At 33.3% G+C, this 26,781-nt stretch overlaps 4 protein-coding genes and 1 pseudogene across 4 annotated transcripts; 4 read left to right on the plus strand and 1 right to left on the minus strand.

The window, feature by feature from the left end:
* The first annotated feature begins 2,784 nt into the window (after positions 1-2,784).
* LOC108222534 (zinc finger CCCH domain-containing protein 12) lies at positions 2,785-6,365 on the plus strand. Its single transcript, XM_017396472.2, has 3 exons — positions 2,785-2,952; positions 3,425-4,275; positions 5,874-6,365. The coding sequence occupies exons 2-3, from the start codon at positions 3,480-3,482 to the stop codon at positions 6,146-6,148; spliced, it is 1,071 nt and encodes a 356-aa protein (XP_017251961.1). The 5' UTR covers positions 2,785-2,952; positions 3,425-3,479; the 3' UTR covers positions 6,149-6,365.
* Positions 6,366-6,568: 203 nt separating this feature from the next.
* Positions 6,569-8,236, plus strand: LOC108224389 (RING-H2 finger protein ATL29-like). The gene has a single exon (XM_017398991.2). The coding sequence runs from the start codon at positions 7,091-7,093 to the stop codon at positions 8,105-8,107; it is 1,017 nt and encodes a 338-aa protein (XP_017254480.1). The 5' UTR covers positions 6,569-7,090; the 3' UTR covers positions 8,108-8,236.
* A 3,596-nt stretch (positions 8,237-11,832) lies between these two features.
* On the plus strand, positions 11,833-14,364 carry LOC108215089 (transcription factor bHLH71). Its single transcript, XM_017387432.2, has 3 exons — positions 11,833-12,293; positions 12,987-13,385; positions 14,090-14,364. The coding sequence occupies exons 1-3, from the start codon at positions 11,895-11,897 to the stop codon at positions 14,216-14,218; spliced, it is 927 nt and encodes a 308-aa protein (XP_017242921.1). The 5' UTR covers positions 11,833-11,894; the 3' UTR covers positions 14,219-14,364.
* A 6,421-nt stretch (positions 14,365-20,785) lies between these two features.
* LOC108224397 (uncharacterized) lies at positions 20,786-22,610 on the plus strand (annotated as a pseudogene).
* LOC108194814 (E3 ubiquitin-protein ligase Os04g0590900) lies at positions 22,603-24,652 on the minus strand. Its single transcript, XM_017361750.2, has one exon. It carries the CDS (start codon positions 23,812-23,814, stop codon positions 22,744-22,746), a length of 1,071 nt encoding a protein of 356 aa, XP_017217239.1. The 5' UTR covers positions 23,815-24,652; the 3' UTR covers positions 22,603-22,743.
* Positions 24,653-26,781: the final 2,129 nt, after the last annotated feature.

Below are 26,781 nucleotides of genomic sequence, written 5' to 3' on the forward strand. Positions count from 1 at the left end.
ATTTTTTGTGACTTTAGTGACCATCTTGATACCGTTTTGAGTTGAGTGACCAACTTGGTATATTAAACCCACTTCAGTGACCAACTTAATAATTAACCCTTTAATTATAAGTATGAAAGGCTACGCTTGTGATAGATATTATTAATAGTAATATACTAGTGAATAAAGTCGCGCTTCGCGGCGGCGTTATAAATTTTGATACGAATTAATATTATAATAGCATAAAAATTATTTTGAGTCATCTTCCGGTTAAACATATAACTAATAAAAAATATTATAATTAGTATAAAAATTTGTTTAAGTGGTCATCTGTCAAACACAATACAAATAATAAAATTAGTTCGAAACCCCTCTCCCATCAAAAACAATATTAATCCATAATTATTATTTTTATGATAAAATTAAATATTACAGTATAATTTAGATCAAAATTAGTTTGAGCCGCTCTCTTGTCAAACACAATACTAATAACAAAACATCATAATTTAAATATTAATTTAAGTCTATTTACTGTCAAACACAATACTAATAAAAATTATCTAATTATGATAAAATTAAAGATTATAATTGGATAAAAATTATTTTGAACCGTGAGCCCGTTTTAGTAAAAAATATATATTATAACATAGATAAAAATTATTTTAGTCACTCTCCCGTCAAACATAAAACTGATAGAAAGTTTTTTATTTTTTAGATAAAAATTAGTTTAGGCCGCCTCGCGTACCCGTCAAACACAATACATTATCATAAAATCAATATATGATTTCTATTTTATATATCCTATTTTATTTTATTAAATATTTTTATTTTATGATTTTTATTTATTAATTAAAAATTATTATTCATTTATGGTTCTAATTTTTGCTATTAGTTTTTTAATGATTATTATCTTTACAATCTTTTATTTTCCACTCGAAATTTAAGAAATTATAAGAGTAAATTGAAAATAAAAATTGTACGTATTACCTTACAAATATTAAATATAAATTGTATTTTATCTATGATTGTTAGTTTAAATAAATATAATCCTATTCCTTATTCCTAGAGAATAAAAGAATCGTATTACCTTTAGAATTCAAAAAAAAAAGAATTGTATTAACTTTTGGAATTATTGAACCTAATTTTTTAAATTATAATTATATTTTCAATCCAAAATTTAACAAAATTATAACAAAAGAATTTTATTGTTTTTAGAATCCAATAAAAAAATTGTATTACTTTAAGATCCGTGAATTTGATTTTTGAAATTATAATTTTACTTTTTATTCGAAATTCAAGAAAATTATAAAATTGGATCCAAATATTATCGAGATTGATTGTAAGTCCATGCAAATTATTTAAATAGGGTTGTAAAGATCTCATAGATGTTTTCATGATAGAGATACTCTGGAAGATGCTTGTTTTTATATATAATTTGGAAAAAAATAATTAAAATAAGATTATAAATTTATAACTTTTGAAAGTAAGAATTGTAATTTTTTAATTATATTTTTCCAATAGTTGTTATTTTGAATAAATAGAATTCTACTCTTTTATGATTCCTAAATAAGTAAGAGAGTTGTACTATATTTGCAATTTTCTTATCTATACAGTACTTGAACCTGATTTTAGATTATAATTATATTTTTTTATCTGAAATTTAAGAAAATTATAAGATTGAATCGAACAATTCTAACCTAATTTTTAGAATCCTTTTTCTAGATTCTAGAGTACTATCTTCGGAATCCAATAAGAAAAGAATTGTATTACCTTTAGAGTTCTTGAACCTGAATTTTTTAATTATAACTATATTTTTCTCCGAAATTTAAGAAAAATTAGAAGACTGAATCGAGTAATTTTAGAGACGCCCGCATCCTCTTTTATATATATATATTGATGATTGATTGATTCTAAAATATTTATTTTAAAATAATATTTTATTTTAATAAATAAATATTGGAAAACACATGTCAAGTAAGCGCAGGATCATTGACATATCCGTTCAAATTTATTGATAAAATAAATATATATTAAAATAATATTATCTTTTAGAATAAAATATATAATAGATATTTGATATTTTCTGCAGAAAATTCAAAAATAAATGATTTATGTTTAGAAAGTAAGATAAATTTGAAACAATATCATATATTTATAAAATAAAAATTATATGTAACTTTTAATCTATAAACTACTTATAATATAGATTAAATCGGGCACAATGTTAAGAAAATAGGTGGGTATCGAATAAGAGTTGTCTTCGAAAAAGAAAATAACCACATTAAATTCTGTTTTCAAATATTATTTAAAATTATTTTATTATATTATTAGAAAACGGGTTGGTACCTGAAATATTATTACAAAATTCGATTAATTATTTATTAATTTTTAAAAAAGCGACGACGGAGTTATGAAAATTCTAAAATAAATAAATAAAAACAAGTATGTTTTGATTTATATTGTTGTCTAAAAATATAGTGATCGAGTTAATCTTAAATTGACAACTCAATTGTTTAGAAATATATTTGAAACAATATAATTTGAAAAAACAATAATATTGATAAACTTTGATGGTAAGATATATGATAATTTTCATTAAAATCTAAAAACAATTATTTTTAAAAGTGTGCTTTCTATAAGAGCAGTTTTTAATATAAAAAATTGGTGCTTTTAAATTTCCAGATAATTTTTAACGTTTTTTCTTGTTTACAGTGTTCAAGTACTATGTCCAGTAAAAACATAACACGTACACATATCCAGTTAACTCACTGTACTTACTATAAATGCAGAGTAGATTGGCCCCTTCTGCTTTTATAGAGACAGTACGGCCAAAATAAGAAACTTGATCAAAAAATTTTAACCTCTGTTGAACTGTAAAAAAGCTTCCCATTTTATCAACAACATGGATTAATCTAATCCAATCCATCAATATTTGTCAACCCCATCTCCAAAATCAAATCTTTATGCTTTCTTGTAAGTTGATTTTCACTATCTTCAAGTTTTTTACTGTTTGTATTAGTGAATTTCTTTACTCAGTTGTTGCTTGAGTTGTTTAATTGAATGTTGTGCTCTTATTTGAAACTCTGGATCTCAGCTCAGTCCTTATTTGAATTAATTCTTTGATGTGTTATATGTAATATGGTGTTGTATATTACTGTTCTTGTTCTTTGAAATAGTTTAATTTTTCATTGTTCTGATGCAAATTTTGAAATTTTTTTGTTTTTATGGGGCATTAGTATGTTATTGCAATACCCTTTTAGTAGTTTTTGTAGTCCCCTTTTTGTATATATTTATTGAGATTGGTGATTTCTTATAATTGAACTTAATTCTATGGATTTCGAAAGAATACAAACTTGCTGAGTTATGAGTTGCAACAGATAAGTTACTTTTGAGGTAGCTTTTCCTAAAAGAGCTAGGGTTTGATTCCAATTGTTAGCATTTTCAGCTATTTGGTATCTTCTTTTCTTGGAAACATATTTTGTTTGGGGGGTTTACTAGTAATGGATTATGGTCGAGATTCTAGCGGAGATGTTGTCCATATAATTCCCGGAAACCACGGAAGCGGAGGTGGAAATTGGGGTTCGGGGTCTACGGATCAGGCGGTTTGGGCAACTGAAGAAGATTATGGGGCTTGGAATAGGGAGGCTTCGGTTGATGGTAATTCGAATTTAGATGGGAGGCAATCTCAAACTCGATCGGGGAGCGAACCTCCTAACAAAAAATCAAGAATCTTGCAGCCAGATGTGCAATCAACTAATCGGTCAAAGGCGATCGGAAAGATGTTCTTCAAAACAAAGCTCTGTTGCAAATTTCGAGCTGGAACTTGCCCTTATGTCACTAATTGCAATTTTGCGCACAGTATCGAAGAGCTTCGAAGGCCACCTCCGAATTGGCAAGAAATTGTTGCTGCTCATGAGGAAGAACAAACTGCAAACGAGCCAAGGGAAGAATTTCAAATTCCTACACTTGGGTCTACTGCTTTTCCTGTGGAACCTCAGAGGTCTTCTAAAGGGCGACATTGTAAGAAGTTCTTTACTGAAGAAGGCTGCCCCTATGGTGAAAATTGCAGTTTTCTACATGATGACCAATCAAGAACTCGAGAAAGCGTGGCAATAAGTCTGGGGCCTGGGTCTGGTGGTGGATATGGTGGGAGTGCTAATGCTGGTGCCGGCAGCGGTGGTGTGAGTCCATCTACATTGAAGCCTTCAAATTGGAAAACTAGGATTTGTAACAAGTGGGAACAGACAGGTTTTTGTCCATTTGGGAACAAGTGCCATTTTGCTCATGGGGCTGCTGGTACGTTTTGTTTAAACTCCATACTTCTTATTCCAGTGAAAAAACATTGGTGCCTTTTAGTTTGTCATAGTTTACTATTCATATGTTGAAATGCTCAATTTCAAAGATGAGGTGATTATACCTACTTACAAATGCAAGTATGCAACTAGCAAGTAATTATGCTAGCTACAGTACCATTTCAAGGTCTTCTGTCTAGCTTGTAGTTAGATTAGATTTATTTCGGTCTGTTTGCTAATGAACTTGAAAATAAATATTTTGATTGGACGCCATTAACTTCAAAATAATTACAGCTCTTTGGCAATAATGATTATAAAAACTTTATTATACTGCAGAAGTGGATGCAGTAAGATGTATGTAAATAGATTTAAATTAGGCATATATTGCTACTAAACTTTAGGGTTCTTGCCGTACATAGGGAAATAACAGATAGAATAGGCACTTTGAGTGGCTTAAGGACTCCCAAAATGAAAGATAAACAATTGAAATCTCAATAATGGTTTCCTTCCTTCCACGGTCTTTTACTTATAACAAAATATGTAGCTGAATTCCTTTCTTGCCCTTCCCTCCACAATATGTTATTAGCCTGGGGTTTCCTTTAAAAACCATTGTTTCCCGCCCAATCTCGAACTTCATTTCTTGCAGCTTCCAATTTATGGTAACTGATCCTAATTTTTCTAACCACTGATTCTCAATGTTACAACGGAATTGCCCAATGAAAATGGCAAGAAATCTTCAACTACCTCAACTGTCCCCATGCACAAAACCATCCCTTTGCGCTCCCCTGTCCCTTTTATCCTCCCTGTTGATTAGTGTCACTCCAAAACCATTGTTAGCCTCAAGTATACAAAAGTAGCACTGATGGCATGCTGACATATTTCTAGAGCATTCTTAGTGCTGTTTGCTTTGAAAGAGAGATGAATATATACATTTACCACCTAAAAACAGTCCACCTGAACCCAATATTTATGGTTATGCTTACCATATCTATGGCCACTCTTTATATTTCTGTTACAAATTTTTCTGTAAAATGTAACATAGGTAAGTTGCTTATTGCTAATTAGCGTTGTTATTGGGGTTACTTTTGAAACACATGGTTCTTTTGAAACACATGGTTCTGGTTGTTGAATCATGATTCATGTCCCAGTGATGGGTAACCATTATTCTATTAGCTATAACCCTCGCAAGCCAGTTATTACATTGTGGTTTCTGTTCCCAGACTATGGGGTTGCTGTTCCCAATATCCTTGAAATTTAACAAGCAGCGTGTGTTGAAAGAAGTAGCCACAAGTTAGGTCTTGCAGTGCGATACATATTATTTTTCTTCTTGCAATTCCCTACTTTCGATTGGCAAACCTTGGTAAGGAATCTACTCGAGGAAATCCATACCTCTAGTTACAAAATCTTTCCGGTACTTTTCTCGTATTAGAATCATATGACTGCCTTCTGTTTCAGTTTTCCGATGGGTATCCTCCAAATGATGAATCATCACTATAGCAGAACCTTTTCTGCATTTAGTTGATCTGACAATTTTATGTTGCATTAATGTAACATATGTAATTTTATTGATTTTCACTGTTTTGTTTGCAATGTTTAATACAGAACTCCATCGTTATGGTGGTGGACTCGTGGATAGTGATGGAAAAGAATTCTCCTCTCCTTCAGACACAAAGCAGGGGACGGGGCTTTCTAAATCTCCGGGGGATACCTTAGTTGCTTCCGTACCTTCAGTTCCTTATGCAGACGGTTATCACATGGGAGGTTCATCTCAAAGGGTCTCCAATATGCCGAGGGCAGGACCAATTTTGAACCAAAAGTGGAAAGGTCCTAATAAAATTAGTCTAATCTATGGTGACTGGATCGAAGACCTTGAGTAAAATCAGAAGTTGCAGCAAAGAAGGAATCTGAGTAGGAGTAACGTATCTTTTAAATGAAGATAAACCTTAAAACAGAGTGATGTGTCTCTTAGACGAAGATAAACGTGCTAGGGTTTTTAATCAAGACTAAACGTGGGCTTGAAAGTATGTTACATGGGATGTTGAAGTTCGGTTTTTGGTTCTTTATTACTAGACTTTCATGCTTGTGGTTTACTTTGTGTGGCTCAATGCTTCTGCGTATCTCTTTTTTAAAATATGCATGCTCGCACAAATATTTCTTTTGCATGATCTGCATTTGCCTTGGCCGATTTCTTCTGATATATTCGAGTAAGAGTTTCCCATTCTTTTATCTTCATCAACTAAAATGAGTTGCTGTTCTTGCTTTTGTGATGTGGACCAAATCTCCTGGTGTAGGTGCTGTGATAGTATAGGGGCTGTGTTCTGTGTTTTCGACCATTTCTTGAACAGAGATTATCTGTGTATTTATGTATTTATCGAATTACTTAAATTTTCATCTGTCAGACATTTTGGTTATATTTGGTCTGTTTACAGTCACTTCTGTTTGATATTATCATTGACATGTGCTTAATTAACACCAAACTGAACAGAATGACATGCTATAATTAGGAAAATAGTTTCTTGTCCTAATGTTTTGACAAGTTTCTTTCCTTTTCACAAGGACTCGCTCAATAACTTGAATGTAGACCATTGGTCTGAAACCAATTTGGACACGTACACTTCTTACATTCCATATTAAGCCACCAAATTCTATGCTTCTCAACACTTTACAAACCATCCTCCTTTTTCTCAATGCTGCTTGAAACAGCTCAACTGTCTTCCCTTTCTTTGCTTGACACCATTGCTTTTGTTCTGTAGCTTGTTATTTGCTATCCTTTGGCCGGATACCATCTTCTCCGGCCTCGACTATCTTGCCTTTCGGCAATGTCAACAACCCCCAACACAACCTACCATTCTGAGACGCGGCATGGTCACTCTGATCCGTACATCACTATAGTCCTAGCTATTACTCTTCTCATCTTTTTTGTCCTCGGCTTCTTTTCTATATACTTCTGTAGATGTTTCCTTCACCGTGTAGCACACTCTTGGCGTCTCCGGCATAACCCTGCTGCCACTTCGGTTGGTCCAGCCAATGCAGCCACTGGTAAAGGCCTTGATCCCGCGATAATAAAGGCCTTTCCATCTTTTATGTATTCTACTGTCAAGGAATATAGAAGAGAGAAATATGGGCTAGAATGTGCTATTTGTTTGTGTGAGTTTCAAGATGATGATTTCCTTCGACTCCTGACGTCGTGTTGTCATGTGTTTCACCAAGATTGCATTGATCTTTGGTTGGAATCTCACACATCATGTCCTGTTTGTCGGAGAACCCTTGAAGCACCAGCACCAGCCATGTATAAAGCGTCACCGGACGTTGTTTCTATTCAAATGAATGAGGATGCTTCATCGGAACATAGTGTTGTAATCACAATAGACGACGATGATCATGATCATGATCACGATCACGATCACGATCACGATCACGATCACGATCATGAAGCTCAAGAAGAAGGCGAAATCCAAAATGAAAGCGCCAGGAGAAGTGTGGCTTTCGCTGAGCCTGTCGAGAATCAGGAAACTGCCCCTAGCACCTCAGGGACAGCACAGAATCAAGAAGTAGGACATGACCAAGCCGGGGAGGAGATCGAAGTAGAAAAATTTAGTAGGTCTAAAACCACAGGACATTCGATAGTTAAGAAAAAAGATACAGGGGACAATAAGTTCACATTGATATTACCTGAACATGTAACAGCCAAACTAATAAGAGGGCACAGTATGACCAGAAGCGAAACCGCCTTCGGGGAGTTTAGAAGCAAGACAACCACAGGAAAAGGCGGCTTCGGTGAGGTGTCGGAGTTGTCTCGATGGTCCGTAAGACGACAGTTCTCAGGAAGACAATAAAGTATTAGTATGTTAGATGTAGAAGTAGATTTTAGTTGGTTCCATATCTTGTAGTTTATTCTGTCATTTTTTTCATAGAAATGTTTAGGATGTGTAGATGGTTTCATAACCGTGATCAATTTTTCTCTTTGCTAAACATGAATGTGATTTCAACTACAACGTTTATAGCAGAATGGTTTTCGGAATATCATGATTCATGACTGATACTTTCTTGATCTTACTTGACTGTGAGTTCGGACACTCCAGCTTCAGATAACAGAGAGCAACCAGATCGTCGAAAAACCATTATTTCTCACATAACATCTCAAGATGAGAATTAGGCCGAATATCAAGAAACCGTTAGCAGTGTATCGTAACATCTCAAGATGAGAATTACCAGATATTTAGTCTTTCTTTGAAGAATTGAAGTTGAAGGAAAGTACAATGGTTAATATGATGGGGCTGTTTGTCAGCGGCTTAAAAGCCGGCTCCTGGATTTATAAGTTAGAAGCACTTATTTCGTATCGTTTGTGTAAAATGTCAAGAAGCACTTATAAAAAGCTAGGAATGTTAGCTTTTGTTTCGGGGCTTCTACTTATTTACCAAACACTTTAATCACTTATAAGTCTTAACTTGCTTCTAACTTCTACTCCACTTATTTATTTTAAGCAAGAAGCACTTATTTTAAACTCACCCAAACGGCCCAGATATGCCTGGACAGGCCACACTTATTTTTCTGGAGATCATATTTCTGCATTTTAAGTATAGAATCAGATTCTGGATTCTGGCTATATTCTGGTATAATATTATCTAAATATTTCCACATTTTTCTTACGAAATGCAGACACCTTTGTTTCCTCTTCACAAGTTTTAACATTATTCCGGGCCCGGCATATTGAAATGTGTTTCAATTCGTGGAGTGAGGCCCGATTGTCCTCTTATTCTGAACTCAGCCAAAAAGGTTTCTCAGGCAACTGCTACACTTCATGAAATGGCTCTGTTTAGACTTAAAATCATTATTGTCCTGGCTTGCTCAGTTGTTGTATAGCACACTTGAATTTCAAGAAGCATATTGCTATTCTACAGATAGTTTCTATGAGAGTGATTGCTTCATTTCTGGACTCGAACCTTTAACGCATCAAAAAGTATTCAGCTGAAACTTGCTGGCTCTTTATGCATCAAGAAGAACCTTTGCATTGATTTTATCTGCTGCAATTGTAATTCAAGAATTGTATTGCTTCAAGCTGCAATATCTTGAAATACACTGAACAATCTCATAAAATTCATCATTTTATAAAGTCCTAAAAAATCATCAATATTTGAATACTATCAGATTTTAATGAATTTTAATACCACTATATATTGTAGCATAATTTAAAGTCCCAACCGATTCTGATACATTTTTTAAAACTCGAGTTAAACATCTCGGATTTCACAAATAAAAAAACCCTTTAAAATTCCAATTGAATACACCCGTAATTTTCTTTCGGATGCAATTTTTAACCATGGTAAAAATTTAACAGCACACAATCGCATTACAGCAGTACATATCTATGTCAGTGATCAGTACACTCCTAATCGGAACACTGGTAGATCATTTTAGAACTCACACATGCACTTGTTTGGTTCTATATGGAACTTAGTTTTCCACATGGTCACGTCCACAGATTGTGCGCCTAGCTTGCATGCTAGTGTTTCTACTCAGCAAACACATAGCATATCAGTACACAACATAAAAGAAAATGAAGCCATTAATCTAGTAAAGCAAGGATCCAAAAATTTGGCAACCATGAGAAAACTAAATAGGGATTGCACATTTGCAAATGCAGATGATTGTTAAAGCTGTACTTGATGAAAACTCAAATTGCAGCTTGGTTGTCACATGGATTCACTGGCTTGAAGAGACTGCTGACTGGTGAATTCTGACAGTTTGGACCATGGTCCAATCTAGCACCACCTCCTCATCAGTCCTCATCATCAGATAACCAGCATTTCTATTCTGTTAATTTATACATAAATGTGTCTGTCTTTTATGCATCATTTACTTATCTGCTTACACACAACAGAACAAATAATTGTGGTTTTAAGATTAAGAGTGTGATCATACACAGGCCTTTTTATTCTTTGTAGCCCATGTTTATGATCCCTGCTGAGTTCTGTCTCCAGGGCATTAATTTTTTCTTCATTTTATGTTTTGTCTAGTCTTGGAGAAGAGAATCTTTTGAACTTGCATTGATGAGAGTTCAAATGAAGAAATTATTAGCCCATCTTGTTAAATTTTCATTTTCTCATGGTGCATGCAATTCCAATAATTTCATTTTTTGACTATTTCATGCTAATTATTATAAGGATATCGGATGAAAACAAACATGTAACCTATCGTACACTGAGTTTGAGCCGAGACGAGAAAGTGTTGAATTTGAAGTTATGAAAGGATAACATCAGTGAAAGCTGTGCCAGTCAATTTGATTTATGAAATTGCTAACTCCAACTCAAATTCTGAAAAGCCTTTTGCACAGCTTGATAAGTTGTTTTTATATGGATTTTTATATAGGCCCGGGTCCTCCAGAGCTCTGCCTCAGAGACTATGGCAGTGTGCTTGATAGCCTCTCAGAAAGTTTAGATAGAAAAACAAGAACGAGAAACAGTAAAAAATAAAAAGTAAGATTAAAATGAGAAATCAAGAGCTTAAGCTATATAGAAAGACTGTAGAAAAAGGTGCACGTGAGAGGACAGTAATATATAAAGGTAAATTGCTTTTTGGTTGAAAGATAACATGAAAGAACAGAAGATGATGGCTCTTCCTACCTCTAAATGTGTGCATATGTTAATTTACAACAGCTGGTTATTCCTTTTAGTTACTATATACATTGTGTAATTTTTTATATTGCAATCTTCAAGATTCGGATTTGAACAGGGTAAATTTAGGAAATGAAGCAGTATAAAAACTGAACTGACTCTGGAGTCTGGTATGGTTGTTCTCATTCTTAAATGTTATTAAGTCGGATTTTAAACTACACCCATTTTATCTGTTTGATTTGAATGAGAATGATTTTAGAATGATTAAACACATACCCCTTTAAAGTGTCAGGAAGTTTAACCACAAGTTTTGTCCATTTATAATCAGTCTCGAATTTAACCGCCATATACTGGAAAACAGAAGGAGGTAAAAAATTACAGCATTAAAAGAAAAAATTGGAGAAAGCGACTATAAATGAAAACGAGATGGAGAATATAATTCGGTTCTCCTTGTCTCGTGAATAACAGGGTTTGTTTGCAAATTGAGTATGTAAAACTTAAAAGAAAAAATTCCTTCCCTCTTATTTTTTATAATTTTTTTTATTGCCTGACGCATATTTTAAGATTTTCATAAGTTCATAACTTATTTTCAAAATTTTAATATAATTTAAACATTGCATTTTTATCAAAATAAATAATTTTATAATTATAACAAATATTTAAATTTAAAATGTGTGTAAAATTCTCGGTTCTCATATAAAAAACTTGGTGGGATACACGGTGTAATAGAATAGGAAAATGCTTGGTGCACATAATTGTGTACAAAAACATGTACATAATGACATGTGGCAGATTTTAATTGGATGACCCCCCTGCATTTACACCAACCACCCCAATTAAAATCCACCACATCACTTGCCACATCATTATGTACAAGTTTTCTGTACACAATTATGTGCACCTAGCATTACTCGATAGAATAATAATCATGACAGGGCTATAAAAACTGAAAAGCAGCAAGGCAAGCACAGGAACAAACGAAATAGCATTAGAAGATAACAAAAGAGAAATGGCCATGGAAACACTTTCTTCAAGTGAACTACTAGACTTTATCATCTATGACACAATCTCTGCTATTCCATTTAGCTGCAATGTGTCTTCAGACACCACTTCTAATCTACACCTCTTACAGCAAAATGCTCACTTAGCTTCTGCTGCTACTACTCCAAATGCTCTGTACAATACTTCTTCAATGAATCTATCAGTTAAGCCCGAGACAAATAGCGAGAGAAGCCTGGCTGTGCAAGGGAGGAAGAAGAGGCGGCGAAGGCCCAAAGTGTGCAAGAACAAGGAGGAAGCTGAGAATCAGAGAATGACTCACATTACTGTGGAGAGAAATCGGAGGAAACAAATGAATGAGCATCTTGCTGTGCTGCGTTCTCTCATGCCTGACTCTTATGTTCAAAGGGTATGTCTGTTTTTCTGTTTTCTCGATAACAAGAGGTTGATTGTTCGAGTCTCGGGTCAGTGACCAAATTTATTAACTTGGTGCTTGTGAAGTAGAATTGGAAATGCTGTTTTAGTGTTTTACTACATGGTTTGCTAATTCATGAAATGAGTTTAATTAACAGGATTCTAGAAAATTTAGTTATATAATTTATACAATTCATCGGGACGTATATAATTTCGTTGCGTGTCCAGACCTTTATGTCAAATATATACGATTCACCGGGACAGAAAAAAGTAATTAGAAAAAATAGAATTAATTATCTGTATTAGCTAGCTAAATTTCTTTTAGAATCATGGATAAGTGGGTCATATACTTATCTGTATGTTTATGTATGCATGTATCTGTGGTAGTCAAAGTGCTTCTACACTTACAGTAAAGACAATTGTATCCTTAAATCACAAATGTTACTTATTTGCTTGACCAAATTTCATATTAGTGCTCCTAATTACCTTGCTTTTGAGTCAGAGGGTATCATACTTTAGATTTCCACAATAAAAAGCTGTAATTTCACTTGCTTTTCAGTCCTAACCCGTTGACTAACCACAGAGAGTACAGAAGAAACCTGAACAGCCCATAGCTTTAATCAAGTTTAGGTACTTGAACAAAGCAAAACCGTACTGTAAATTTTAAATTCATGTACTAATTTTGCAGGGTGATCAAGCCTCCATTGTAGGTGGTGCAATTGATTTCGTGAAAGAGCTTGAGCACATTTTACAATCCCTCGAAGCCCAAAAATTCCTCCAAATGCAAGAATCTCGCGAAAAATTGGACTCTGTCGAAGCGACGCCTTTCTCTCAATTCTTTACATTTCCGCAATTCACCACCTCACAGACACCTAACAAACACTACACTTGCACCAAGACTAATGGTGCAATTGCAGACATTGAAGTCACCCTAATCGAAACTCATGCCAATATTCGGGTTTTATCGCGACGACGGCTCCGGCAGCTGTCGAAAATAATCGGAGGATTCCAGGCAGTGTACATGACCATTTTGCACCTCAATGTTACCACCTTGGAGCCAATGGTTCTCTACTCCATCAGTACTAAGGTATGCATGTGAACAGTAATTTCATGCAATTTTTTCACAGATGATAATGACTATAGAGAATGCAAGAATCTGCTTTATTCATGTGGTACGACTCAACTTTTTCTTGAATTATTGTGCTAAAAGTTCTGAATAACATGTACAGTTTCCTATTTTTTATTATATTTTTTTCACCTCAGAGTTTACCTGAGATTTATCGTAGTGCCCCCAGAAGCAGAAAAGGATAATACGTAAAGTTAAAGCTACTGAAATTAACTTAAACAAGATATGCATATGAACATAGCCTTGTATATAAATGAATGAGTTGATATGGGGAAGTACTATATGAATATAAATGTCACAGAAGAATACAAGAGAAAATTACAAGAATGCTTTGGTAAGTTCAAGGGCCCGTAGCTAAAATTATTGGGGAGATAAATATGAGACGAAAGAGTACTATGGTTTACATTTGTGAATATATGTGTAGTTGTTGAGATATGGAGTCATATATGCTGTGTAAATGACCCTAGTCTAAGGGAATCAAATATGAAATTGCATGTTCTTCAGGTCATTTCCAAATATGGCATTATTCACATATATATTATTTCCGTGTTAAAATTTTCTAAAATTATTTTAAAATTAGTCTGATATTCAATAGGTAGAATATGATTCTGATAAACTCTTTATCGGGATTTTAGAAAAATTGATCACTTAACACGTTAACGCAGATAGAAGAAGGGTGCCCGCTGAAAACAGCAGATGACATAGGAGGGGCAACACATGAGATGCTGAGAATGATAGAGGAAGAAGAAGAAGTTGTTGCAGGATTACAAGACTATGGAGAAGATTTAGGCTAGTGTGTAGCTCTGTATCAAACCTACCTACCTGCCCATAACCTATATATATAGAATCATGAGATGGAATTATTGTTTCTATAATGCCAGCCAGCCCCCTGCCCCAACTTTTGTACGTTAAATCTTTTGAATATGCACATCTTTTCCCCCTTGTTTCTCGTTTCTTGTATATACTATTCCCTCCGTTTCTATTTATTTTGCTCGTGTAGTCGTGTGATATGTCGGAACTGTTCTTAACATGAGACAAATTACTAATTTACATCTAATTTATAACACTAAATATAGTCATGAGTGATCATGTTGGATTCGTATTCATGAGTACTTTAATACGGTGAAGATTTTATATTTAATACTAATACAAAATTAAAGATATTACCAATTAAAAATATGTATTGGCAAACGTGATAAAGACAAACGGGAAAAGTATCAAGAGACGGAGGGAGTAGTATATTTAATCGTGTTTTTGAAAAATTTTGATTCATTAAAAATTTAAATAATTTTTAAAAATATTTTACAAATTCATTAATTATATTCTGATTTAATTTAAAATTCTCAAATTATTTAAAAAATCTTTTAAAATTTTTGAATTAATAAATAAATCATTTAATTTTGATTTTCAATCACTACGTAGAATGTACAATAACAAGACTGGCATTTTGGACAATAGGTTCAAACTTGATTATCCAGATCCCAACACACATCACTGTCCCATAAAATTGAAAATCCTTATTTTAGATTCTTAGTATTAATAAATCCCTATCAAATCATAGGCACAGCTACAAAAAGGAGGATTGGGTATATAACTTTGACAGAACAATTTAGATTTGAAAAATACTGCTGCAGAGTGATGCATTGCATCCTAATCAAATCATGACGATCAACACACGGATATAGACGTGATTACACTTTCAAGAATTCGTTACTGGTCAAACTGAATTGACCGAATTTAGAACTGGTTAGCCAAATCATATTTTTATGTAAGAGGTGAATCTCTGTGTGATGATTATGATGATGCTTTTGGTAAAATCTAGCAGAGGAAATCGCCAGGCTAACCTACTGATTCGTGGATGCAGCTAATTAGCGATACCGACGGATCATATGTTGTATTTGCTAGGGTGAATGGAATGGAATGAAATAGAATGAGTAAAAATAAAAGAAACTAATAGAATGTAGGAGGATTTTAAAAAAAATGAGTGAGTGCAAATTTTGTAGGATAAGATTTGGATAGAAAATAGGCTGGAGCATTCCTTCCCAAAATGAAGAGTTTAAGGGTGATAGAAATGGAATGGTGGAAGTAATGAAATTATTATACATTCAACTAAATTATAGTTCAAATCTCATTCCATTCCTTCCATTTTCATTCACCCCAACCAAACACAATAACCTTCACTCAGATCTCGAGGATGACCTAGCTAGAAATTTAATATATTAATTTCTAATTTGTTATTGAAAAATAAAATTCAGTTACAATTAAATCTATTCCAATCTCGAGTAATTAATACAAAATATGAGGTTAACTTCTTTTTTGAGGGATTTCAGATTAGTGGTCACTTTATGTTTTTAAGTTTTGAGTGAAAAACTGGTTGCTTGTATTAATTAAAAGATTAAGATAAACTATTAAGATGAAACAGAGAAAATAATTAATTTAGTCTATAAACATATCGATTCTCGATCCACCGTTTCATCAATCATCAGCCATTACAAATTATTTAGTTGTCGGTAACAAAATATGTTAGTTTAAACTAGATGCATGGGCGGTCCCAGGTTGATACTGAACATACAAAATAATTTGTACATATAAGATGGGAAGAAGCACAAAGATATACATACAGTATCCATACTAGTTTAACAATAAGTAAATAACAATATTGTTCATGTTGTATTGTTTCAGTATGGCGCAGCACATGCGATGGTTTGGGCAGCAAAGCAACAAGCCGTCTTGGCGTATTATTTATTATATCAGTTTTTCTATGATGTGGCTATAAGCACACAATAAACACTAACTCCTGTGAATTTCATGTATTTTTATTGATCACCTTATCATAAATAAAGATGGCCTCCCGCATTTACATAAAGTCCATCAATCAAAATCTATCAAAACCGCCCGCAAATGTTGATTCAGTTGGTTAAAGAGGGGACAAGTATCCTCTTAGTCACAGGTTCGACTCCCGATAAAAAAAAATCCATCAAAACCATCAATTTTAGTGTATAATGTGTGCCCACACACTAGACAAACCTTATTATATATCATAGCACTGCATGTTATCTCTTTACCAAGTTTCGAAAATATAATTCACAATGGAAGATGAAGAGAGACGAGAAATGTAGGGCAGCGTATTTGTCTTCTTTTGTACTGCCGACAATTTAAGCTAATGTCGTCCGTTTGAGGGAATTACTACCTGCACATATTAAAATATATCATGTCGGTTCAGGATATGTTTTTATTTGTGTTTTGATGTACACGATTCATCATGGTAAATACTGTTCTCGTTCTCGTATTAAAATTATTAGGATGCTCATATCTTCCTAACTCGAATCATAACACTGATATATTGTAGAGATCGTAATTATATCATCTCTAACAAGTAGCTGTTTTTGATATAGTGATCCAAAAATAGTATCAACATCTTTCTAGATCGAGTTGTTACACTACAAAAACTATAATTACATCGTCCTGATCAACAAGTAGCTGTTTTTGACGCAGTGTTAGCGCTAAAGATTTCTTAAAAATAATATATTTCTGCATCTGAAATTAAGTATGATCAGTGTGTTGAATTGCAGAGAAATTTTGGTAGGTGTGAAGAGAAGAAAAGCTGATTGTTACTGCTGCTGATGATATGATAATGGTGAATTCGCAAGTTCGATGTACTCCTTTACTGTGTTGACTGTTGATTCCTGTTTCTAGGCAGCTTTTCGTGAAATTTGTTTATATCTGCAGGATTAATCTAAGTATGTTCGTAATTTGAAATTTACATGTCTTTTTGTGTAACCTTGCACCTTTTGAGACACATGAACAAAATTATAAGATGATTAGTATATTTACGTGGTATCATGCATGCAGATATACTGACAGAATTACATTACAAAATATATGCATGTCTTTAACAAAAACGCCTAGATTTGTTTCTTTTATTTTAAATTGTGCTATAACCTAGGGGCAGTTTAATTTAGATCAGCTCAAAAAGAAATATTTATTAATGAGAAGTCAAAATAATAGAAAACTGATTTTAATTTTAATTTTATGTATTTATAATGTTTTGATATCTACTCCCTCCGTCCCCTTTTACATGTCCACTTTGGAAAAAAAAATTGTCCCAAATTACTTGTCCACTTCTTTTTTCAAAGCAACTTTTTGTATGTTTTTTCAAAAAGTAACAACTTCCAATGTTTGACTAGCATATATATATACACAACTCTATCTAATTCATTACATTTATTAGGGATATGTATGAAAACAAGATATCCAACTAACATTTTCTTAAGATGCGTTATTTTTTCAAAAGGGACAAGTAAAAGGGGACGGATCAGGACATAAAAATTATTAATATATTAATAAGATATTATAAATTATCTTTTAAAATATCCTCTACATATTTGTAAAATCAAATTTCAAAACTAAATATAAATTATTATAAAAAATTATAATTTTTAATCGAAAATTGACTTATAAATTTTTTACGAATAAAATACTGGCTATAAATAAAACTTTGACCAAACATGCCCTTAATATCTCCGGGCTTGAGTTTAGAAACAGAATCCAATGTAAAGAACCAAAGCTAGAACAAATTTTTTTTGTTAGGTTTAGAACATTAAATTTATATACATATCGAAGTATTCTTTTTGTTAGTTTGTACATAAACTGTCCTGACCGTTAGCGTAACGTACCTCGCCGCTAAATTACGAGGACTGTCTGTAACACTGAAAGTGAAGTGTGAGCACACACAAATGAAGGGTTGTGTGTGGCCTTTGGGGTGGGGGTAAGGTAAGCTTGTTTTAAACAATAATTTGAAAAGTGGGATCGAGAGAGATAAAATTGCAGCATTTCGAGATGTATAAGTTTGTGATTCGCAAATGGCAAGTAAGGTTGCCAAAGATATTCACTCGCTTTTTTATTTTAACGTGTGGCTGACTATTGCATGTGATTGACAAATATATAATTATTATTACACCAGCTTTTTGCTCTTTTTAACTTACTCTTGCATGCATTATTGTTTTTTTATTTTTGGAGTTTTCTCTGTTGTGTGGTTGTTTATTATAATCAGGTCAATGCATCTTTTCTTTTTTACTTTTTGCTGTTCAACTTTTCATGTGATTTTCAACTTCATTATGAGTTTTATATACCTGTAATATATAAAATATGTAAGTTTAAAGAATTGCTAGGTTAAATATATTCTTGTTGGCAGTGATTTGTTTTATTTACCTGCAACTGTTATATAAGTTACCTCGCAACTGTTGTATAAGTTACGGGATATGATTGACTAAAATGTGAATACATAGTTAATATAATAAAAAATATTAATTAAATAATATGTAAAATCTTATATACATCTATTCACTCTGTTTTCACATAATTGAGGTTGTTCAGAACGGACACCGAAGACTTTTCTAGGGATCTCCGAATCACTGGTATGGGCCGTATGGCTATCAAAATTGTGAGCGCTCCAGAGCCTTTAGCTAGTGTTTTTGAAAATTGACCCGGCCCTGCCCATATCCATCGTAAAAATTATTTCTTAGTTCAGGAAACGAATAATTAGTTATTTGAAACATTAATCATATAATTAAATTTATTATAAAAATACATATTTGAATTTAAAATAATATATTATAAAATCAAGAAAATATCATCACAAGTTAAAAATCATATTGCTATAAACAATTAAATCATCATAATGTAAAATTTTATAAAACTAAATAAATAAATTTTAATTTATTTTTATGTTTCATGCAACATATGAATCTTTATTTAAAATATTTCTTAATTATATAGAAAGAAATTATAAAGGCGTACCTTGAAAAATATAGAATATAAAAATATCGAGGATATTCTAATTATAATGAGTCTCCTGTGGAGATCGACCTAAGTTTTTATTATTTACTATACATACTTTATGTAATCTAAAATATTTGCATATATAATATATGTATAAAATCTTTATTAATATTTTGAACGGAATGAAATTCTGTTTAATAAGAAATTAATTATGAATTAAGATGACTTTTAGATTTATAACCAAATTCGATTTTTACGATCAAATTCGAAAAATCAAATTTGGCTAGATTTAGCGGAATCAAAACTCCATAAAAATCAGGGGTTTTCTTATAATACCCAAGTCTGAAATATTTTTTGCAAAAATACTACATTTTTTTCAAATATTTTATAAAAATATTAAATTTTTGAAAATATTTGAGATATGCAACCCATGCAGGCAACCAAATACAACCCATGCGATGTCACTTAACTCAACTTGTATCTTGGTTGCGGATGGTATATAGTTTACTCTAAAAGGTTAGTATTTTTTTTAAATATTTTTAAAAAATAGTAAAATTGGAAAAGAATTTAGAAAAAGGGATAGTTTTTGTGAATTCCCTTTTTTTAAATATGACTTACATCAGTGCTTTGAAGTTTGACAGAGAACATGAGAATTGGTTATTTAACTGTTCCTAAATTTAAATTTCAAGTGTTAGTGTTATGAGGCAGATGTATGTTTGACAAGATTTATTGATATCAAATACTCTAGCATGTGCTATAGATTCATATGCAAAAGATACAGATGATCGACACTATCAAGGTCGTCCACCCCGTTCCCCATCCCCCAGAATTTATATTATTTGCGGAATAAGCAAACCGTCCTCAAAACTTGACATATACTCTAGCCTCTGGTAACAACTGAGTGAGCAGCTTGCTTAATTAATTGTGTAATGTGTTTTAATTAGTTTACAAATATTGTCCAATGTGTGTACTAAACACATGCATCATATATTCATATGTACTTGTGCAAAGTGCACTTTGAGTAGAGTATCAGAATCGTAAGATTTCTTAAAATCAATTTCGAGATCTGAATCGAATATACTCTAGATTAACTCTGCTGCGTGTAACTTGTTCTGAAACAATGCATATCTATATCCAAAGTGCCCCCATGGTTTTTGAGAGAGCCTTATAAACTCAGCATACTTCAGCACTGTTTTGCATATCTATGTTTATTGGAGCCATTTTGGTTACCCGGTTGCTAGATGTTGTATGTTTTTCAATCACTGCTAAATTCGTTTATGCAAATTAGTCGAACATGATTAGTTGATTTTAATTTAGCTTCTACCATTATTAATTGATTACAGAGTAGTAGTTGTATTAGTAAATCAAACTTGTCGAACATCATTAGTTGATTTCAAGTTAGCGTCAAACATTATTAGCTTCACTAATTATTATATTATGTTATTTTAACCAACCATTTTAGAGAGAAACTCTACTAAGTTCCATTTTTCAGTCCATTTTTACAGGTGTCTCATTTCGATCATTTTCTGTGTCCCAAGACCAGACATCAGGCTTAAGATCAGTTACATATCAACTGCCCTATGGACAACACTACACAAATTAAATGTCCAGCTAATAAACCGAAAATAATCAATACTGATGATTCATCAGCTCAGCAATGTCCAGAGTATTTTAGGTGGATTCATGAAGATTTAATACCATGGAAAAGGACTGGAATCACGAAAGAAACTATAGAAAGCAGGATCAGCAAGGCGAATCTCAGAATTCTTGTCATTGATGGAAAATTATACTTGGAAAAATATACTGGTGTTTTTCAGACAAGAGATGTGTTCACAATATGGGGAATACTACAACTTCTTAAGCTTTATCCTGGTAAAGTACCAGACGTGGATTTCTTGTTTCATTATGGTGACACCCCTGTCGTTCCCCGGAGAGATTATATGGGAGCCAATGCATCTGTTCCACCACCATTGTTTCATTATTGTGGCGATGACTCAACCTTTGATCTAGTCTTCCCTGATTGGTCTTTCTGGGGATGGTACGATCATAATTTTGGCTACATTTTTAGCATAAAGTCTAAAGATATATGTTGCTTTCGTACTCATGTTGCTCATAACTATATTTTACTTGTCAGGCCTGAGATTAATGTGAAGCCATGGGTGTCTCTAAGAGATGAGCTGAGGAAGGGCAACAAGAAAACACAATGGAGGAAAAGAATACCTTATGCATATTGGAAAGGCAACTCGCGGGTAAATTATAACAGAAAAGACCTGATGGGATGCAATGTTACTGATCAAGAACATGACTGGAATGCTCGACTATATAAAGTCGTAAGTACTCTTTTCTGTGTTCAATCATCTGCTAAAGGCAATAAACACTTTATTTCGTGTAAACTAGTACTGGATCACTGAGAACTAATTTCTGATACAATTTAGCAGAACTGGGATGATGAGTCGAAGAAAGGGTTCAGACGAACAAATTTAGCAGACCAATGTACTCATAGGTTGGTGATTGATTTAGTTCTTGGCCTAATTTAAAGTATGTGAGTTTCTTTTTCTTTTTATGTCTTTCGATATGTGCAGATACAAGATATATATTGAAGGAATGGCATGGTCTGTCAGCGAAAAATACATTCTAGCATGCGATTCCATGACTCTTCTTGTTAAGCCGAAGTACTATGATTTCTTTACAAGAGGTTTACAACCTCTGGTGCATTACTGGCCTATAGATAACAGAAACAAGTGCAGATCGGTTAAATTTGGTGTTGAGTGGGGAAATTCACATAAAAAGAAGGTGAAAATAATAGCGTTAATATTACTAGGGAACTCTTGCTGCAAAATTTTATAGTTAGGGAATTCATTTCGGTTTTGTTATGTGGTAGGCTCAGAGAATCGGAAGAGCAGGGAGCAATTTCATCCATGAAGGAATGTATATGATTATATGTTTTATACTTTGAAATAATACGCAAAGCTGATGAAGTATAAACCAACAGTTCCGCCAGAAGCTATCGAAGTATGCTCAGAAACAGTGGTGTGCAGTGAACAGAAAGAAGTGAATAAAAGGTTTAAGATTGAATCAATGGTGAAGAGTCCTTCTGCTTCAAGTCCATGTGTTCTGGCGGCTCCCTATAGTCGGGACGATATACAAGCAATTAAAAATGAGCAAGAAAGTGTAAGAAGACGAGTGCAGGAGTGGGAGCGCAGTGGAAATGCAAGAAGTATAGAATTTTAGCAAAATTTAAGTCCTCTGCAAGTGTTCTCTCTTCTTATTTTGTTTGCTGATCTATAGATAAGTCAGATATGCATAGAAAAATAAGGTTCAAGTTGTATATTATTCACCTCTTTCTATCAAAAGCACAAGAATAAGCAAGTTATTTAGCAACCAAAAAAGACCCAAGTTGTCAAAAAGAAAATGCAGACACTATATATAACATATCCATGCAATACACTCATAATTCATAATTCTTTGAATGTTTCATGAACTCTTTAAACTCTCAGTACCACCAAAAATCAATATTTCGAAATATAAATAGCTAACATCATAATGGACTTACTATAAATTGCTCTCTACTACATTTAGGAAAAAAGAATCTTCCACTGGAAAATGATCTTTTTATTGCAGCAGGATCTGTAGCACAGTGCAGACCTCTGTTTTTATGGCTAGATTTGCTCAATTCAGCTACCGGCTTTTTTGACGATCCAGCATCCTCGTACATGAACTCATTAGCCTCTTCATCATGATCAAGGCATATGACATCGGCTATTGAAACTCGGGTTTGACATAAATTATTCATCGATACTGATCTTCTAACTTGTTGGTATTCACCTTCTCTTATATCAATTATGAAATCTCTATTTGCAGAATTTCCCAAATTCCTATCAGCTCTGGTTGGAGTTTTAGGGATTTCATCGCCTTGAGTAAGCTCTTCTTCTCCAATATCATCCTCTACTATGTCAGATTCTCTGTGGTCTGGAAAATGAATTTCATGTTCCATAGGAATTTCTGACACTGGTAGAGGTGGTTGAACTGTGAAAGTACTAACATGAACAATGTTAGCACGGCAAAGAGGGCAATTCGAGTGTGATCTAAGCCATGTATCAATGCACTTGACGTGAAAAGCATGGCTACATTTTGGTAAGAGCCTCAGGTTTTCATTTTCTTCAAACTCACTTAGGCATACAGAGCAATCAGTTCCTTCAATCAAGCCATCACCTTTTCTGTACTTGCAGACTGTAATAGACTTGATCAGAACCTCTTCTAAACCATCATTAGAAGAATGCCAGGGCTCATGGTTTGAAGGGTCGTGATTTTCTTCTAATTCCACAGTGGAGTCATGCATTTCTCTGCTCGTGGAATCAATACTCCCACAGAACTTGGAAATTATGGCATAATAACTAACAAGGAGGAAAGCACTCGCAAGAATTCCTATGATCGCGATCACTAGAGGTGAAAAGCTCGGTACTGAATTTTCATCAGGGAATTCAATAGGCGGTGGAGGTGGGAAGTTAACATAGCACCACTGAGGGCAGTTTAAACTACAAAAGCCCTGTGAGCAATCTCTAGTGTTTATATAAGGAACCAAAATTTCTGGGCTATTTAAAGACCCCATAGCTATAAAATTAAAAACAAAAATTTCAGTACTCGATTGTACTCTCCACTATATAATTCCAACCATAACTAGTAACAAACTGAACAAATCAAACAAAACAGGAAGTGTTTGTAAGGAAATTCAGTAGAATATGGTACCATAATTAACCCGAAAAATTTGATATAAAACAAAAAAAAAGGCTTAAGAAAATACCTGAAAGTATATAACATATATTAGAAGTGTTTGATCTGGAAAGGAGGGAGACTGTAGTTCTAATACAGATTAACCAGCATATAAGAGAGATTTTTAAAGAAAACAAGAGCTCGAGAAAGCTTTTAAAGAGCAAGTAAAACAAAGAGAGTTTATGTCTTCTATAATTCTTCAAGAAGCCGAAAGATTCCTTGAAGAAAAGCAGAGGAAAACAGGAAGACATTGGGGGAGCATTCCCTTTTCTACTTTTTCTTGTTCTTCTCTTTTTCTTTTTCTTAATTTACTTTTGTTGGAGATAATGGTTTGTTGACTCTGGTTATCATGTTGGTTGGGAACTCATCAAAGTAATAAATGTATTAAAAATTAATTATTCCTAGTTAGTTGCACTTATAGGGAATGAATGTACTTGAGCCGAAATTAGTTGCACTTAAAGCCAATATAATGTAATCAAACCGACGTTAGTTGTAGTTGTAGAGAATGTAATGTAACCGAGCAAGCAGCATCGGGTCTATCACCTTCTTCGTATGTGGGAGATGAGCTTTTGAATCCTCTGGAGAACACAGAAACAAGGCACACTGCACAAAAGATTATGCTTAACTTATGATTAAGAGTTTAATACGGAATATTAAACTAAAAGACTCAGAAGAAGCACCAGCAGAAAAGTAAAAAAGAGATACTAGGCATAATAAGATATTAATCATCATTGATATTCTTTCGATTAGCATCAAATTAGTCTTATCAGTTGGATTATAGTAATGGACAGAAGATGCCCACAGGGAACAATTTGCTAACCATATATTCTTGTCTTGCTTAAGATAATAATATAGCTTTGAGGTGTTTAACCAACATTTGCGCACAAAACTAAAGTTTATCTAGGAATAATGGAGATTCTGCAGCATACTTCTCCCTCCGCAGAAGTCTTCCTGGTACTGAAACGTGCCAAAAGCTTCAATTGTTCTGAATCACTCATAATTTTATTAAGAAGAATTTAAGATATAACTTTCTTGATGAAGTAAAAGATAAGGTAATGAAATTACAATGATAGTGATTTCAGTCAAATAATCAAGCTCCCCCTTATGGATTTACTTTGTCAGTGGTCCTTTATTTATCAGGTTGGATCTTTTTTGGCTGTTTATTTTACCACTTTTGTATTAAAGATTTTCCAGGATGCCCTCCCCATCATTCTCAGGAGAAGAAAAGAGGGCTCACATTTAATTTTCGAAGAACGAAAATATCAGGTCTAGCCTATTCCATTGGTGCATTTAAAATATTCATGCATTTTGTCAACATTTTTATTTAATATCGTTCTGTACTTTTTAACAGTGCAGAATAATTGTTCTCGTTGTTCTTGATCACTGTCCATAAAATTATTTATCTATTTCATGTAGAAGCTAGAGGCCACTAAATCTAAAGCTGTTGCAATTAGTTATGATATCAAAAAACAGGATAGAAATCATAAGTGCCTGCAATGAATAGTTGAGAGGGGCAACAAATACTTAAATGATGATCTGCCATTGACTGCACTTTGCTGATCCCATTGACTGCTGCTAGCCTGTACTACATATAAAAATGTGATCACAAACATTGTGGTCTACATGATTCAGGTTAGAGCTTTAAGGGGTCAAGCTTATAAACATGCAGCACACAGTTACCTGTTATTGTGGCTTGAAGCAATCAAACTGAGAGTGATTGGTCATCATGGTAGGACCAGCAAGCCCTCCCCCTGTATTCTTCAGAACTCACAAAGTGAAAGTACAAAAGTGAGAGAATAATAAGCTGTAATACTGTTCTTGAACTTGAAACAACAACTTTTCTACTTCACATTTCAGCAAAATTTGTACAAGGCCATTAAACACTTTTCTCACAATATAGGGTTGATTCTTTAATGCTTTACTACTCACTGGGACATATCTATTTATGCAATAAATTTAACTTCTTACTCCTATGAATGTATTACTTTATCTGGTGGAGAGCCGTAGGCAGGGCCGGCTATTAACATGTGCAGAGAAAGGATCGTAAATAAAATACAACACAGTTTGGTGATTACTAATTTTTTTATATTATAAAATAAGTAAATTATTCTTAGGTTAAGATCAATATAATAAAATGTTATAATTTCTATTAAGGATGTATTCAAATTAATTACGACATTTTTCCGATAAAAAGGTCCCACATTTATGTTTAGCACAGATTTTTTTTGATTGAGTCGGGCCAGAATGCAGGAACAGGGAAACAACCCCCATAAAACCTGCAATGCTCAGTAGTGAAGTTAAACTTATAACTAATAATCTAATATGTTATGTCCAGGCAACATAAATTTTCAGTGCCTCCTCCACCGAGACTTCAAGCCTCAGGGGAGTATTCAGCACCGATACATAAAATTAAAATTTTGTTTTCTGAGTTGTTTCGGTGTCAGTTTAATATTTAAACGACATGTCTATAGTAGCATAACTACTATGGCAATGCTGGTATTAGTTACAAAGAGGAAAAAGATATGAATCCATATAATGATACAAAAGGTGATGACTGTCAAGAAACACCTTCGCCCTTTACTTGGTGATCATTGAATGAATCAAAAGTTTGTTTTTCAAAGTACTAAACAAAAACAAAGGCCAAAATTATTTGCATTGTTTCTTTTGAGGAATCAGAGCAAGTCTTGACCAGATCCAAGAACAGACAGTCCAGGAAAATAGATGTAACCCCACTAACAAGAAACAACAGGGTTTCAGAAATGGTCAAGCCACCACATAAAAAGAAAGAATTAAACATTAGAAAACA

Source organism: Daucus carota, chromosome 1 (assembly GCF_001625215.2).
Source record: "Daucus carota subsp. sativus chromosome 1, DH1 v3.0, whole genome shotgun sequence".
In the NCBI taxonomy this organism is placed as follows: domain Eukaryota; kingdom Viridiplantae; phylum Streptophyta; class Magnoliopsida; order Apiales; family Apiaceae; genus Daucus; species Daucus carota.

What these genes read in the sequence shown, in the direction of transcription:
- LOC108222534 (XM_017396472.2), top strand. Translation starts at nt 3,480, where the DNA reads ATGGATTATGGTCGAGATTCTAGCGGAGATGTTGTCCATATAATTCCC. An exon ending in TTTTGCTCATGGGGCTGCTG is followed by an intron (nt 4,276 to 5,873) that starts GTACGTTTTGTT and finishes TGTTTAATACAG; the next exon opens with AACTCCATCGTTATGGTGGT.
- LOC108224389 (XM_017398991.2), top strand. Translation starts at nt 7,091, where the DNA reads ATGTCAACAACCCCCAACACAACCTACCATTCTGAGACGCGGCATGGT.
- LOC108215089 (XM_017387432.2), top strand. Translation starts at nt 11,895, where the DNA reads ATGGCCATGGAAACACTTTCTTCAAGTGAACTACTAGACTTTATCATC. An exon ending in CTGACTCTTATGTTCAAAGG is followed by an intron (nt 12,294 to 12,986) that starts GTATGTCTGTTT and finishes CTAATTTTGCAG; the next exon opens with GGTGATCAAGCCTCCATTGT. An exon ending in TCTACTCCATCAGTACTAAG is followed by an intron (nt 13,386 to 14,089) that starts GTATGCATGTGA and finishes ACGTTAACGCAG; the next exon opens with ATAGAAGAAGGGTGCCCGCT.
- LOC108194814 (XM_017361750.2), bottom strand. Translation starts at nt 23,814, where the DNA reads ATGGGGTCTTTAAATAGCCCAGAAATTTTGGTTCCTTATATAAACACT.